At 40.3% G+C, this 15,088-nt stretch overlaps 4 protein-coding genes across 4 annotated transcripts; all 4 read left to right on the top strand.

Annotated features, from left to right (window-relative positions):
* The first annotated feature begins 2,115 nt into the window (after positions 1–2,115).
* On the top strand, positions 2,116–5,417 carry LOC147276437 (putative amidase At4g34880). Its single transcript, XM_086253865.1, has 5 exons — positions 2,116–2,694; positions 3,199–3,413; positions 3,639–3,878; positions 3,951–4,149; positions 4,632–5,417. The coding sequence occupies exons 1-5, from the start codon at positions 2,134–2,136 to the stop codon at positions 5,133–5,135; spliced, it is 1,719 nt and encodes a 572-aa protein (XP_086109991.1). The 5' UTR covers positions 2,116–2,133; the 3' UTR covers positions 5,136–5,417.
* Positions 5,418–6,435: 1,018 nt separating this feature from the next.
* Positions 6,436–9,471, top strand: LOC147276436 (putative amidase At4g34880). The gene is made up of 5 exons (XM_086254161.1): positions 6,436–7,185; positions 7,667–7,881; positions 8,028–8,267; positions 8,390–8,588; positions 8,950–9,471. Exons 1-5 carry the CDS (start codon positions 6,655–6,657, stop codon positions 9,304–9,306), a joined length of 1,542 nt encoding a protein of 513 aa, XP_086110287.1. The 5' UTR covers positions 6,436–6,654; the 3' UTR covers positions 9,307–9,471.
* Positions 9,472–10,236: 765 nt separating this feature from the next.
* Positions 10,237–10,844, top strand: LOC147276435 (Disease resistance-responsive (dirigent-like protein) family protein). The gene has a single exon (XM_086254162.1). The coding sequence runs from the start codon at positions 10,237–10,239 to the stop codon at positions 10,801–10,803; it is 567 nt and encodes a 188-aa protein (XP_086110288.1). The 3' UTR covers positions 10,804–10,844.
* Positions 10,845–12,264: 1,420 nt separating this feature from the next.
* LOC147276434 (Disease resistance-responsive (dirigent-like protein) family protein) lies at positions 12,265–13,047 on the top strand. The gene has a single exon (XM_086254893.1). The coding sequence runs from the start codon at positions 12,344–12,346 to the stop codon at positions 12,917–12,919; it is 576 nt and encodes a 191-aa protein (XP_086111019.1). The 5' UTR covers positions 12,265–12,343; the 3' UTR covers positions 12,920–13,047.
* Positions 13,048–15,088: the final 2,041 nt, after the last annotated feature.

The following is a 15,088-nucleotide window of genomic DNA, read 5'->3' as shown; positions in this document are numbered from 1 at the left end:
GTTTGTGGACTCGTGTTAGGGGTTAGGTAGACCTGTGTCACTCATTTGGCGGGAAATGAGCGACACGGGTCCACCTAACCCCTGACATGGGCCCACAAACTCTCACTCTCTCTATATTATTAAATTGTGGGCCTGTATTGCTCATTCGGCGGGAAATGTTTACTGAGATAGCGTCACGTCGTCAAGTAATCCTGGTAAGCAAAAGTCAAGTTGTCATTTAACTGATCTCTCAACGAATCAATGGACAAAAATTCATTTTTCAATTTAGATAATAGATCGGGTGTATATTTGAAATATTTTAAAGTTCATAGACCCCGTTGAAATAACTTATATAGTTATGTATCTAAATTGAATTTATGCTTAATTTTAATAATGGGTAGCAAGTGGGAGGGTATATAATCATACAAATGTTCAAAGACAAAGACAAATGCAAAAAAATTAATTGTTATTTGAATAAACTAGGGTTAATTACATATATATACCTCAACTATACATCACTTATCAATTGGGTACCTCAAGTTTAAAAACTTTCATTAGGGTACATCAACTTATGTTTTTTGTCAATTGAATACCTCCGTTAGTCTGACCGTTAGTCTAACCGTTAACTAATAATGTGGTGCTGATGTGGCACATTCACTTGGCATTTAAAAATAGACAGGTGGATAAAAATTAATTAAAAAACCTAATTAGAGTTTAAAAAATGATACAAAATTAAAAAATTAAAAAAACAAAAAATGGCTGAGAACCCAGCAACTTCACCCTCAACCCTTCTCTCTTCGCCTCCCTCCCCTTTTCTGGCCAGCAACTCGCAGCCCACACCCTCCTCCCTCCCCCTCCCCAAGTCTGCCACCCTCCACATGCACCCACTGACCACCACCACCGCAAACCTCCAATCGTAGCCCTGTCCCGACAAGCCCAAGCCCAAGCCCAAGCCCAAACCCACCGCCTCTCTACCTGTCACTGCCACCCTGCCAGCCTCATCATCGGTTTCTGCGCCCCATGCCTCCGCGAACGCCTAGCCGGTCTCGACTCCGCCGCTCACCCCGAAACCCCAACCCGGAACCCACATTTCGGGTCAGAGCTCCGACGCAGCAAATCATGCCAACAACTCTCCAGACCCGACTCAGCGCAAGTCCTAGCTCCGGCCCAGGACTAGATTTATCAGCCAACAACCTTCCATACCCGACTCGACGCAAGTCCTGCGACGTTAGGGCTCGGAACACTCTCTCGGAGCTATTCAACATCGACGACGAGCGCAAAGGCCTACCCAGAAAGTTCGAGGTCGAATTGAAGGAAGAGGACGATAATGGAAATGTGCTTAGGGTTTCTGATGCGGAGTTCAAGACGGTGAAGGAGTTGAGTAAATAAAATTGGGGGTGAAGGGCGTCGGAGAAAAGGAAGAGGCTGGGTTGGGCAGGATAGGGGCGGGCTGGGGTGGGGGGGTGCGATGGAGCTGGCTGGGGTTGGGTGGCAGAGGGAGGGGCGGGGATTGGTGGAAGAATGAGGTGTTGCAGAGGGGAGGGGAGGCAGAGAGAAAGAGAAAGAGAAAGTGAGAGGAGGGAGGTGGGTCGGGTCTGGTCGGGGTGGGGTGGGGTGGGGTGGCGGGGGGAAGGTGTGGCCTGGGTTTGGGGGGGAAGGACGGGGGATGTGGAAGGGTGGCCTGGGTGGGGGAAGGGTGGGGGAGGAAGGGGGAATGAGAGGGCTAGGTGGGGAGGTGAGGCCGGGCAGGGGAGGCCGGCCTGGCTTCGTTTTTTTTTTTTTTTTTTTTTCAATTTTATATAATTTTATTGATTTTATTGATTTTTTTATAAATTTTTGTCCATGTGGCTTTTTTTAAAAGACAAGTCAACGTTTAGTGGTGGGTCCGCTTGTGTCACGTCAGCGCCACATAAGTAGTTAACGGTCCTTCTAACGGTCAAAGTAACGGAGGTATTCAATTGACAAAAAACATAAGTTGATGTACCCTAATGAAAGTTTTTAAACTTGAGGTACCCAATTGATAAGTGATGTATAGTTGAGGTATATATTTGTAATTAACCCAATAAACTACACTTCCCTGCAGAATAAACAAATGAAATAAGGGTAACAAAAACAAATTTGTTGGGAGCCTAACCTCCTTTGTCCATTCCATCCATGGCTACCAATTCATCACTGAGACTGAGATTTTTTTCTGTCTTGTCCTTTTTGCTTCTAATTCTTCTGGGCAATCTAGTAAATGGGTATGAAACCCCAACACCCAAAACCCCAATGGAAGAAGCCACTGTTGATGATCTCCAGCTTGCTTTCAAGCTAAATACTCTGACCTCGAGGCAAGTCGTTCAGTTCTATCTGGACAAGATTCAAACCCTCAATAAGGACCTCAGGGGAGTCTTGGAGGTGAACCCAGATGCGTTATCCCAAGCTGATGCAGCTGACAAAGAACGCAGTGAATGTGAACCCACCAAAACAACACTGCCTAAGCTTCATGGTATTCCTGTTTTGCTCAAGGACAGTATAGCAACCAAGGACAAGCTGAACACCACTGCTGGGTCGTTTGCGCTGTTGGGCTCCATAGTGCCTAGGGATGCCGGCGTTGTTTCGAAGCTGAGGAGCTCTGGGGCTATCATTTTGGGTAAGGCTAGCTTGAGTGAATGGGCCTATATCAGATCATCTACAGCACCCTATGGTTGGAGTGCCAGAGGTGGCCAAGGAGTGGTGAGTTGACTTCTCAGCTGCTTTAAGAATCATGCTGTTCATATCAATTTAGTTAAAAAGTTTTGGTCTTTGATAATTATAACGTTGACTATCAGCTTCAGCAAATTTCTTGGAATTTTAGTAAGGAAAAAAAAAACTGTTTGTACCCCATTATTTGGAGAGGATTTATGTCCCAATTGGTGAATTGCTGATCACATTGATCACATAAAATGGGATCCACTTGGGACACATCTGTGCAAAGCGGCTCTCATCTTTGTGAAAGATGTGGTTATCAATGTCCTTGAACTCATGGGTGTTTTAGCAAACCAGTGCTTGCAAATGGACTACAGTTTTTGCACAATGGCAGTGGAGTGCTGTAAAATTTGGTTGCTATTTAAGCTGGGTATGAGATATTTGGATTGTTGTACTATCTGTCGTAAATTAATCACTAAATTCTACTACCATCTTTGGATTTAATAAGCATGAACCAGAACCAAAGACACAAGGTTTTCTTATGGTGTGCAGAATCCTTATAATTCATCACTGGAAGTTTGTGGATCAAGTAGTGGACCTGCAATATCAGTATCCGCAAATATGGTATCCGTGACACTAGGGACGGAGACTGATAGCTCCATCTTATGCCCTGCTAGTTTTAACTCGGTAGTGGGTTTCAAACCAACGGTTGGTCTCACTAGCCGAGCAGGCGTCATCCCTGTCAGTCCAAGACAAGACACAATTGGGTACGCGATATGCACATTGTTCTTTAACAAATTCTACTTTATGCCCAAAAAAATTTCACTTTCTTATGTGATCAATTATACATGTACACTTTACGTTGCTCGACGTTTCTGGTAATTTGGATAAATTGATCAACATTAACATCTTATTCTAATTTATCTGATTGACTTAAAATATTGGATAACATAGTGGCCATACCCTAACTCCTACTATGTTGGTTGGAACAGGCCAATCTGTAGGACTGTAGCTGATGCTGTTCATGTCCTTGATGCCATTGTTGGCCTTGATAGCAATGACGATGCAACAAATGAAGCATCACAGTATATCCCAGCAGGTGGCTATGCACAGTTTCTCAGGGCTGATGGTCTCAAAGGAAAGAGATTGGGGATAGTGAATCACATGTTTCTTCAAATCAAGGATGATCCTTTCTTGAATCAAACCTTTGAGCAGCATTTTACCACACTGAGGTAACAGAATAACTTTCACTGTACTCTCTAGTCTCTATGAACACGATAATACTATCCCTTGCTGCAATGTAGGGAACAAGGTGCAGTTTTGGTAGACAATCTTGAAATAGCCAACATTGGAGATATTCTGGATTTTACTTCAAGTGGTGAGTTTGTAGCATTGTTAGCTGAATTCAAAATAGCCTTGAACACGTACTTAAAGGACCTAGTAGAATCTCCAGTGAGAACCTTAAGCCAGGTGATAGCATTCAACAACAATTACTCGGATGTGGTGAGTGTATGAGCACAAATCTCTTCATTTCTGCATTAATAATCTATATTCAACTGATAAACTAGAAAACACATTTGTTGTTGGAAAATATTGTGTGCAATGGATTTTTAAAATAAATGCCTAGAACAATGAACGAGAGTTAAAGATTAGACTAATAAACTTATTTGACTGGAGATGTATAGTAAAAAAACCATAGGGAACTGCTAAGAAGATACTGATATTCGACTCTCAAATTCGTACTTTCTATTCCCAAAGACGCGCTTTATTTGCATGATTCTTACTTTCTATTCCTAACAAATTGCTTCACATACACATACTTGTGTACATGAGTATATATATAGCAGCCTTGTAGATAATTTCTAGGCTAATACATATACACATACATTTTGCGCATACTTGATAATACCTAGATACTTTTATTTATCTTGTAATACATGTACCAAAAAGATAAACTAAACGACATACTTAGTGCTCATTCACAGGAAAACATCAATGAATATGGACAAGATCTCTTAGAAGCAGCTGAGAAGACTAATGGAATAGGAGCAAAAGAGCTGGAGGCATTGTCAAATTTGGCAAAACTGTCTAGAAATGGATTCGAGAAGTTGATGACAGATAAGAGCCTAGATGCCTTGGTGACTTATGCTAACACTGCTTCTTCTATCCTTGCAATAGGTGGTTTTCCAGGCATTGTTGTGCCGGCGGGATACCATGACACTGAAAAGTACCCTTTTGGAATTTGCTTTGGGGGACTAAAGGGTTCGGAGCCAAAGCTGATTGAGGTTGCCTACGCCTTTGAGCAGGCAACTAAGATCAGGAAGCCTCCACCTGTTGATTCTCAATACCAACTTATATCTACCGCCAGGTCCACCACTCTCACTCCAGCAGTTGAGTCCACAATACCTACCAGCGCTGCAGCCGGGGGAGGACCCAACATAGCCACCCAAGAGCACCTCCTGGGAAGTCGCTTGCATGACACCAGTTGAGAAAGTGGTAAATCATTGGTTCAAAGCATAGGGAATAACATTGCTTATCGATGGATAACTTAAAACTTGTGGAACAATAATACATTAGGACAATAGCATTAATGAATGTTGTGGTTTTGACAATGTTGCTTAGAGTCTAAAATTGTAGTTTGTGATGAAAATGATCAAATTTAAATAAAAACTTGTAATTTAAATAATTAAATATTTTATTTATCTTAAAAGAAAATTTAAAATAAATTACAGTTTAAGAAATAAATTAAAAAAACATCTTTTAGTCGAAGAGAGGACAACATACAATGAGTGAAGTTGCATCACTCTCTCTCAAATGACAGTGTAATCGTCTGTCAAAATAAAATAACAGAGTTTGTGCATAGATATTAGATAGGTAATACAATATATGTATATATATATAGGGCAATGTCGTCTTCAGGAGGTAGAAATCTCTCTTTTCACTGTTATGCTCTCTTCAAAAGGTAGAAATCTCAATTCAGGAAGATGCTGAATGTCTTCTCGAACCAGTTCCTGAATATGCTAGAAGGGGGAGATTCAAAGGTGACCCCAGTCATTGAAGAAATTCAGGCCTACATAAAGAATAACACCTTCCTTGACGAGCTCTTTGCTATCAAATGTCCAATCCAGCCCTCCAAACGAGTATATGCGTGATGTGTTAAAACCCTGAGGAGCATTGTCCCAAACCCAAATAGACAAGACAGACAGAGCTATTAAATACCAAATACAAGCAAATAAGCAGTACAAGTTATATTCAATACAAGCGGCCGGGACGGCCAAGGCTAGTTATGAACTGGTCATACACAAGCTTTTATAACGAAAACATTTGCCAAAATTTAAAGTTAAAAGAAAAAAAAAAAAAAAAAAAAAAAAACTTTTCTTTCCAACATGTATCTGGACCATCTTCTTCTCGAATATTCCTAAAATGCTGCAGAATTCAGCCGATCATTGCCATATGTTCTTCATATTCTATGCTAAACGTTATTGTTATATTTTACTGCACAATAAGGCATGCTCAATGTATAAAGTACTTCAATATCTTTGAAATTAAATAACCAACCAACGAAGTTGATTATAAATAACCAACCAAGTTGAAGAAACAAACTGGGCAAGTACTTGTCTCCGAAAGTCAACTACTTCATTGTTTCCTTGGCTACAAAATCACCATCATCCTTTCCTCTCTTCCCATTACTGTATTGCTTTTGATTCTTCTATCCCTAACATCATTGGGTCCCTAACTTTCAGGGTATCAAGGTGATTTAAATAACCAACCAAGTTGAAGAAACAAACTGGGCAAATACTTGTCTCAGACTACTTCATTGTTTCCATGGCTATAAAAATCACCATCATTCTTTCCTCTCTTCCCATTATTGCTTTTGATTCTTCTATCCCTAACATCATTTGGGTCCCTAACTTTCAGGGTACCAAGTTGATTATAAATAACCAACCAAGTTGAAGAAACAAACTGGGCAAGTACTTGTCTCAGAAAGTCAGCTACTTCAATGTTTCCATGGCTACAAAATCACCATCATCCTTTCCTCTCTTCCCATTATTGCTTTTGATTTTTCTATCCCTTACTTTCAGGGTCCATGGGCTCTCAATCAGAGAAGCTACAATCTATGATCTCCAACTGGCTTTCAAACATAACCAGCTGACTTCTAGACAACTTGTTGAGTTCTACCTTAAAGAAATCCGCAGGCTCAACCCTGTCCTTAATGGGGTCATAGAGGTGAACCCAGATGCGCTTTACCAAGCTGATAAGGCTGACTGTGAGAGAAAGGCTAAGGCCCCACGTTCATATTCTGGCTTGCATGGCATTCCTATCTTACTCAAGGATAACATTGGGACCAGAGATAAGCTGAACACCACTGCCGGCTCGTTTGCTCTGCTTGGCTCGGTTGTGCCAAGGGACGCCGGCGTGGTCACCAAGTTGAGGAGTGCCGGAGCCATCATATTGGGGAAGGCTAGCTTAAGCGAGTGGGCTAGTTTTAGATCTCTTACAACACCTAATGGTTGGAGCGCCAGAGGTGGCCAAGGAAAGGTAAGCATGAACTTTAAACTTCTCAAATGCTTGTGAATTGTGAATTGTGATTTTGATTGAATGGTATGAGTTTCACATGTAAGCAATGACTATGAGATATAAAATGACGAATCCAGAGCTTGTAATGGGCGGGTATGATTGACGAGAAATTCTTACATTATTACGGGTGTATACAACGTTTCTCTCACATTCACTTCTCACGCGTTGGTCATATGACCAATTATAAGAGACACGTGTTGTATGTAAGAATTGGTCTTGCTTGATGGTCCAAGGGGTCAAGGTGTAATCACTAGTGGTAACTAGTTAGTTCCATGGTTCACAATTTGTAGTTCAATACGTATGCACAGCTAATGAATTTGTAGTTCCATGGTTCACAATTCCATGGTTTACTTAATCTTCTGAGATTATGGATTGACTATAGTATGCCTTTGCATATACCATTCAATCATAACATGCATCAATGTTCTATGGTGGTGTGCAGAACCCTTATGTACTATCAGTAGGTCCTTGTGGGTCAAGCAGTGGATCAGCAATATCAGTTGCAGCAAATTTAGTAGCAATATCTCTGGGGACTGAGACTCATGGCTCAATCCTATGTCCAACAAGCTTTAACTCAGTAGTGGGCATCACACCAACAGTTGGGCTCACCAGCCGAGCCGGGGTGATCCCACTAAGTCCTAGACAGGACACCATTGGGTAAGTTCTGCAAATCAAACTCAAAACAGTTTTATGGTAGACAATTAACTTTTATAATACATTGTTCAAGAACCTACTATCTTTTAAGTTTCAATTACTACTTTCAAAACCTTAGCTAATGAACTATGCTGTGTCAAATGGAACAGACCCATCTGCAGGACAGTGTCAGATGCAGTTTATGTTCTTGATGCCATTGTTGGCTACGATCACAAAGATCAAGCAACCAGAGCAGCGTCCAAATACATTCCACGCGGTGGCTATAAACAATTCCTTGTTAATTATGGGCTCAAAGGAAAGAGATTAGGAATAGTGAGGAACCCCTTCTTCACTTCTGGCAGTGGATCTCTCCAGACTCAAGCATTTGAGCATCATTTCCAGACTCTAAAGTAATTAAAAATTTGTACTTTTCCTAACTACTAGTCCCATTGAACCATTAAATGTCTCAAATTAGAGTTTTCTCAACCAATTATATAGTTTTAATATGATACAATCTCACTGCAAATTGCAGGAAAGGAGGTGCTGTTTTGGTAGACCATCTGGAAATAGCCAACATTGATGTTATCTTCAACATCACTTTGAGTGGAGAAGCAACAGCATTAGTAGCTGAGTTCAAACTAGCCATGAATGCTTATCTGAAAGACCTGGTGGCATCCCCAGTTCGATCCTTGGCAGATGTAATCGCCTTCAACCAGAAGTTCTCGGGTTTGGTAAGTAAATTATGTACCATAAGTTCCCTTTCATCTTCTTAGACAACTATTAGACCTCAAAAACTTATACTTTCAGGGAATTGGTCAACACTACAACTTAAACTAAAACTAGTATAATTGTTGGACGCCCCACCATATAAGTTAACATGATAAGTAATAAGTGGGAATGAGATTAGAGGTTTCAAACCAAGAACGTCCTAAATTCAGAGCTCTGATACCATACTAAACAATCACTAGACATCAAAAACTTAAACCATGTATATCAAACTAACATATTCATCCATTGCTCTATACTAAACCAGCATAGGCACTAAAGCCCATCTTCAATGATGATGACCAACATACTTGATTGGCTATGCAGGAAATGATCAAGGAATTTGGCCAAGACGTTTTTCTGGCAGCCCAAGCCACAAATGGGATAGGCAACCAAGAGAAGGCAGCATTGTTGAATTTAGCAAAGCTGACAAAAGGTGGATTTGAGAAATTGATGAGAGATAACAGGCTAGATGCACTAGTGACTCCTGGTGCAGATATTGCTCCTGTGCTTGCAATTGGGGGATTCCCAGCAATTAGTGTCCCTGCTGGATATGACAAGAAGGGTGTGCCTTTTGGCATTAGTTTTGGGGGACTCAAGGGGTTTGAGCCCAAGCTAATACAGATTGCCTATGGTTTTGAGCAAGCTACTAAAGTTAGGAAGGCTCCTACATTTCTACCTTAAAGCTAATACAGATTGCCTATTGTTTTTTGTTTTGAAATCATGGAATGGTGTGTGGTAATAATGTAGAGAGGGACTTACATGTCCTGGAGATACCACAGTTGGTATCCCTCTCTCTCTATCTCTCTCCTCTGTCTCTCCTATTCTTCCTCTCTCTTTCTCTGTCTGCCGTTACACAAGCCTACCCCTATCACAGGGGCAGGCAAGTTATTCTCAATAATGTAATATCACCTATAAATTAATGATATGATCTTATTTGGGCCGATTAAATTGGAAAAGCACCCGAGACATTTTCGTTGTCCTATTGAACAAAAGTTGAATTAGTTATTAGTTTAATATATAGTATTTCTCCATCTTCACTTTTTAGGAAAATATTTCAAGCTCGAATTCTAATACTCTCATATTATAAAAAATATATATATTTGTTGAACTATGCCATGTTGCTATACATATACTGATATACCAACCCAATACATGAATCTCGTCTTAATTAATGATTATAAATGAATTACTTATAACATCATTGAGAGGTGGATTTGTCATATCTGATTTGGCATTCATATATGGTAGCCACAATCGTAAAACAACAAAGAAAATCTTCATTTTTTAAGATTAGTTTTTACTTTCTATCCAAGTCTTAATTACACACACACAAAACTCAGAAACTGTGACCCCTTTTTTCCCCTAAATTAAGCAGAAAATTTGGCTTTAATCACCATAGCTGTAATTACCTTATGTGACTAATTACTTATGGAAATGGCAATAACGTACCTTACATATAATTTGAACCGTCAGATGGATGTCTATTTCTTTAAGACAAATATTTCAACGGTCAGGATCATCCAACTCAAAACCACTCACAAACAATGACTTTACTATAAAACAAAGACTAAGACCCCAACAGTGAGCAGTCCCTCACACAAGAAACAAAAGATGAAACGCAGCGTTTTGATTCTTGGGTCGGCCTTGGTTCTTCTAACCATCGCCGCCGCACCAACCCAGTCCGCCTACCACTCCGAGACGGTCCCCCATGTCCAGCACAAGGAGAAGGTCACGCGCCTCCACTTCTTCCTCTTCGACATTCTCAGTGGCGCCAAGCCCAGCGCCGTGGAGGTGGGGCGTCCCAAAAACCTCACTACCAAGTCCCCCACGCCGTTCGGCACTGTGTTTGCCATCGACGACCCTCTAAGGGAGGGCCCCGAGCCCTCCTCAAGGGTCGTCGGGAACGCGCAGGGGCTATACGTGTCGTCGAGCCAAGACGACAAGCTGGTGATCATGATGTACGTGGATTTCGGTTTTACCACGGGGAAGTTTAACGGGAGTTCGTTCACGGTGGCGTCGAGGAATCCGGTGACGGAGACGCGACGGGAGCTGGCGGTGGTGGGAGGAAGAGGGAGGTTTCGGATGGCTAGAGGGTTTGCGCAGGTTAGGACCCATTTCTTAAATGTTACTAATGGTGATGCCATTATTGAGTATAAGGTGACTCTCATTCACTATTGAGAGAGCATATATTGCATATTTGCATGCATGTCGATCATGCTTGTAATGAAGGCGACTTTATTGAATAATTAATTAAATTAAAAGAGAATTTTGATTGAATATTTACGATGAACAATTGTTAATTAGGAACAGCCGCTCACATGTAAATATGTAACGGGATTATGGGTGTGATTTTTAGTTAATATAATATTTAGGCTTATTCACACCATTGCCTCATGTGAGATACACTTTTTTTCACTTCGTCCCCTGAAACTTAAATCCTCTCAGTTTGTCACCTGAACTTCACACAGTTATTGCAAAAGACCCTATGCTGTCAACTCTGTCAATTTTTCCGTTAAAATATCTGACGTGGCACCTATATCGCATGGGTGAGACCCTTTTCTAGTTATGTAAGATCCATGTGGACAAAGAAAATTATAAAAAATTAATATGGATCTTATTATTTTTTAGTTTAAAAATTGTTTTTTATTTTTTATTTTTGTTCACATGGATCTTACATAACTAAAAAAAAGTCTCACTCATGCCATATAAGTGCCACGTTAGCTATTTTAACGAAAAAATTGACAGAGTTGACGGCATAGGGTCTTTTGCAACAACTGTGTGAAGTTCATGTGGCAAACTGAGAGAATTTAAGTTTCAGGGGGTAAAGTGAAAAAAAGTGTATCTCACATGGGGCAATGGCGTGAATAAGCCTAATATTTATGTGTGACTCTTGCATTTACGGTTAAAATCAGAAGTACTTGAGCTTTTGTAAATACAGTTTTAATTTACAATTTATTTTGTGGGAATTGCTTTTTGTTTTGTTATTCAAATTAAACCGCACTTTTTTTTCTAGATAGTCAAAAGTGAAATAAAATAAAAGAACAAAAGGTTTTTCTAGGGAATTTTTTTCCTTAAGTTGTATGGTACATTTATGTCCTACCTATAATTTTTCCTTTTTTTTTTTCTAGATTACATTGGATATGCTTAATCCTTTCCTTTCATTAAATTTCCTCCCAGCATATTGGAAATACAACTAATTAATCAATGGCAGGTGGAATAGAATTAATATTGAATATTGAATACACGGTAAATAGTAAATCAAACTGAAAAGGTATATCTTTGAAAACGTTTTCGTTAGAAGTTCATACTTCTTTAGAAAAAAAAAAATATTCTTATAATTATGAGGAAGCAACTATCATAAAGTGGCCTATGCATTCTTTAAAGAAGAGGCATGATGAAGTAACATTTCAGAGGATATAGAAGACATTTCACCTTGGAGTACTTCCAACCTTGTATTGTCTCGTTAATTTTGCTTCTTTTCTGGTTGCTACCGCATATGAGGAATTTACGTGCTATAAATAAGAGCAGTCAAACCCACCGGTAAAGACGTTGACCAAACTTTTCCATAACCAGTGGGTCCCTCGAAGAACTTTGCAAAACTACATTATTTCCTCTGTAAGGAAATAGTAGTAGGTTAGCTGCTTTTGAGTCCTCCCACATTATTTAAGACCCTGCAAAGTGCAAACCCAAAATAATATCAGACAAAAAGTAGAGAGAGATGGCAAACATGGGTGTGGCTCTGATGGTGATGGTGGTAGTGGCAGCCATGCGAGGAGGAGCTGAAGCTCAAAGCTCCGGAGAAGCGAATTCGAAGTGGGCCCAGAGGCTGGAAGTGGCAAAGCAGACGGAGACAGTCACCAACCTCCACTTCTTCTTCCACGACACACTCAGCGGCAAGACCCCAACTGCGGTTCGGGTCGCCCAAGCCACCGACACCCAAAACTCCCCGACCCTTTTCGGCGCCCTGCTCATGGCCGACGACCCGCTCACCGAAACCCCCGACCCCAACTCCAAGCTCCTGGGCCGGGCCCAGGGACTGTACGGCTCGTCTGGGCAGCAAGAACTGGGCCTCATTATGGCGTTCAACTTCTGCTTCATTGATGGGATCTACAACGGTAGCTCGATTAGCATGATGGGTAAGAACTCGGCTATGAACCCGGTCCGGGAGATGCCGGTCGTGGGTGGGACCGGGCTTTTCCGGTTGGGCCGGGGGTATGCGATTGCCAGGACGCATTGGCTTAATATTGCCACGGGTGATGCGATTGTAGGATACAATGTCACTGTGATTCACTAGATCGAGCTATCTACTTCTCTTTAATCTTTCATCATTATCATGTCACCTTTAATCCATCAGATGCTACCAGTTTTATAAACTTTTTTTTTTTTTTTTTTTTTTACTTTGTGATATATCGATCTGTGGTAGTTTGTTCTTCTTTGTTGGGCCAAATTATAAACTTTGAATTAAATAATTAATTACTAGATTGTGTTTTGCTTTGATGTTTTGTCAATCTGTGATGCCCCATTTTCTTGGAGTACATCTCTACTTTTCTTTTTCTTAGTTTTCTTGATACTATGTTAGTATATTTACAACTACAACGTTGTCGTTTCAATGTTTGTTAAGTATACAAAACAGAGACTTGAAACAGATGGACTAGAGATTCTTCCCTCTATGAGACATCTCTCACAATAAAATGGGATTCACAACACATACCGTAGAGCATGTCGAATTCAAGAACCAGTGCAAATCGACTATAGTTTGATTCATAACATAGTTTGAGAGTTAATGCTAAAAGAACATCTGTCTTTTTGTCTCTCTAATTTGATCCTTATTTTCTTTGGATTGGTGAACTAATTCTTGACTGTAAAAAATTAGCACCAAAGTCAAATAGTCAATAGCAGTAGCCTTAATTTCTTATGCTATGCAGCACCGACCCTCTTCCTCTCTCTTTCTCTCCGGCCCTCTTCCTCTCTCTCCTCCCCGTAGCACCACCCGCATCTCTCTCTCCTCCCAGCGCAGCACCACCCTCCCCAACTTAAAAAGAAAATAAAAAATGTGGATGTTCGGTGGCTGTCTGCCATGGCCCACCACCAATGCTTATGTACATAATAAGTAGTTATCTTAAACAGAGCATCTGCCAGTACCAACATGCCAGAATATAACTACAGTTGTTGGTGGCACCAGCTTCAATTTGTAGAAGCTTCCACTCAACGTGCACATCTGGCTTGCAATACCATTTAACATACCAACCCCTTAGTAGAGAGACAGAATGTGTCCTGCCCACGGGTTCAAAACGAACATCATCTGAGTTCTTTAATTTAATCGAAGAGTCGAAAGCAAAGTAGGTCTCAGAATCTACTCCTTTCCTGACTTCTTAATGCATGCAGATTCAACAAGCTTAACCTTTTTCGAATTCTCACTATTGACCAGTGAAAGTTTCTCAAGTGAGGATTTCAGCTGAGAGATTTGAGAATCTTGCACATGACGAGGTGCAGCTGCGTGTGGGAGGACCGCGAGCTCGTGGAGGCTGGGCGCTGCTCGCCGGGAGGTGGCCGGCGATGGCTAGCTTGGCCAAGGCTGGCCGCGGCAAGGTGGAGTCGTGAGAGTCGAGAGAGAGAGAGAGAGAGAGAGAGAGAGAGAGAGAGAGGGGGGCGGGAGAGAGAGAGAAAAAGAGTGAGGAAAGAGAAGTTTGGGATAAATGTGAATTTGTTGCAGATAATGTAAATGTTTATCACTTAGAAGCCTATAAATAGAGGCTCTATGGAATGGAAAAAGATACACTGTTCTCCCATCTTTTCTCTCTAAAATTTTTTATTTTTACAATAGCACGAAAGCTCTGGTATAATATTGTTCTTTTATTCTATTATTATAGTTGTAATATTACGCCGATGACAATTTTGAGGCTTTTATTAATAAGAAGCAAGAGCATATGTGCTTAACTCGATTGCTCTTATTTTTCTTGTTCGTCTCCTTAATCTATGCTACTGTGAGTGCATTGATTACTCATATTGATTATTTAATATAAGGCAATATAGATTATTACTGTTTTGTTCCTTGCTTTTCGTTTATAGCTTTGTAACTTTGTTATAAGCTTATGTCATATCACAGGTTTTATAACTTTGTTTCTTTCAAAGTGTTGTTTGACTTTTTGATCTAATCTTTTTATAGTAAAAGATATTTTAAACGAATTGAATAGGATCCACACTAATAGATCATGACACTGCTTGCATGATTATCTAATTAATCAATTAGTCTTCTCTCATTTAATATTTTCTTGTTATATATTTGGATATCTACTATCTGACAAACAATTAGTTGTCTTTAATCAATTAGATGATTTGCAATTATGAATATTATTCCACCTTGCTCACCGAATGCTTAATTCTAGTTTTCCTTATTTGAGAATAATTTTCAACCTGGAGTATTATTACGTATACAAATAATTAATTTAATTGTTTGTTTTGT

This window comes from Dryas octopetala, chromosome 8 (genome assembly GCF_963921425.1).
Source record: "Dryas octopetala chromosome 8, drDryOcto1.1, whole genome shotgun sequence".
Classification (NCBI taxonomy): domain Eukaryota; kingdom Viridiplantae; phylum Streptophyta; class Magnoliopsida; order Rosales; family Rosaceae; genus Dryas; species Dryas octopetala.
This window is presented reverse-complemented; position numbering and strand designations above follow the sequence as displayed.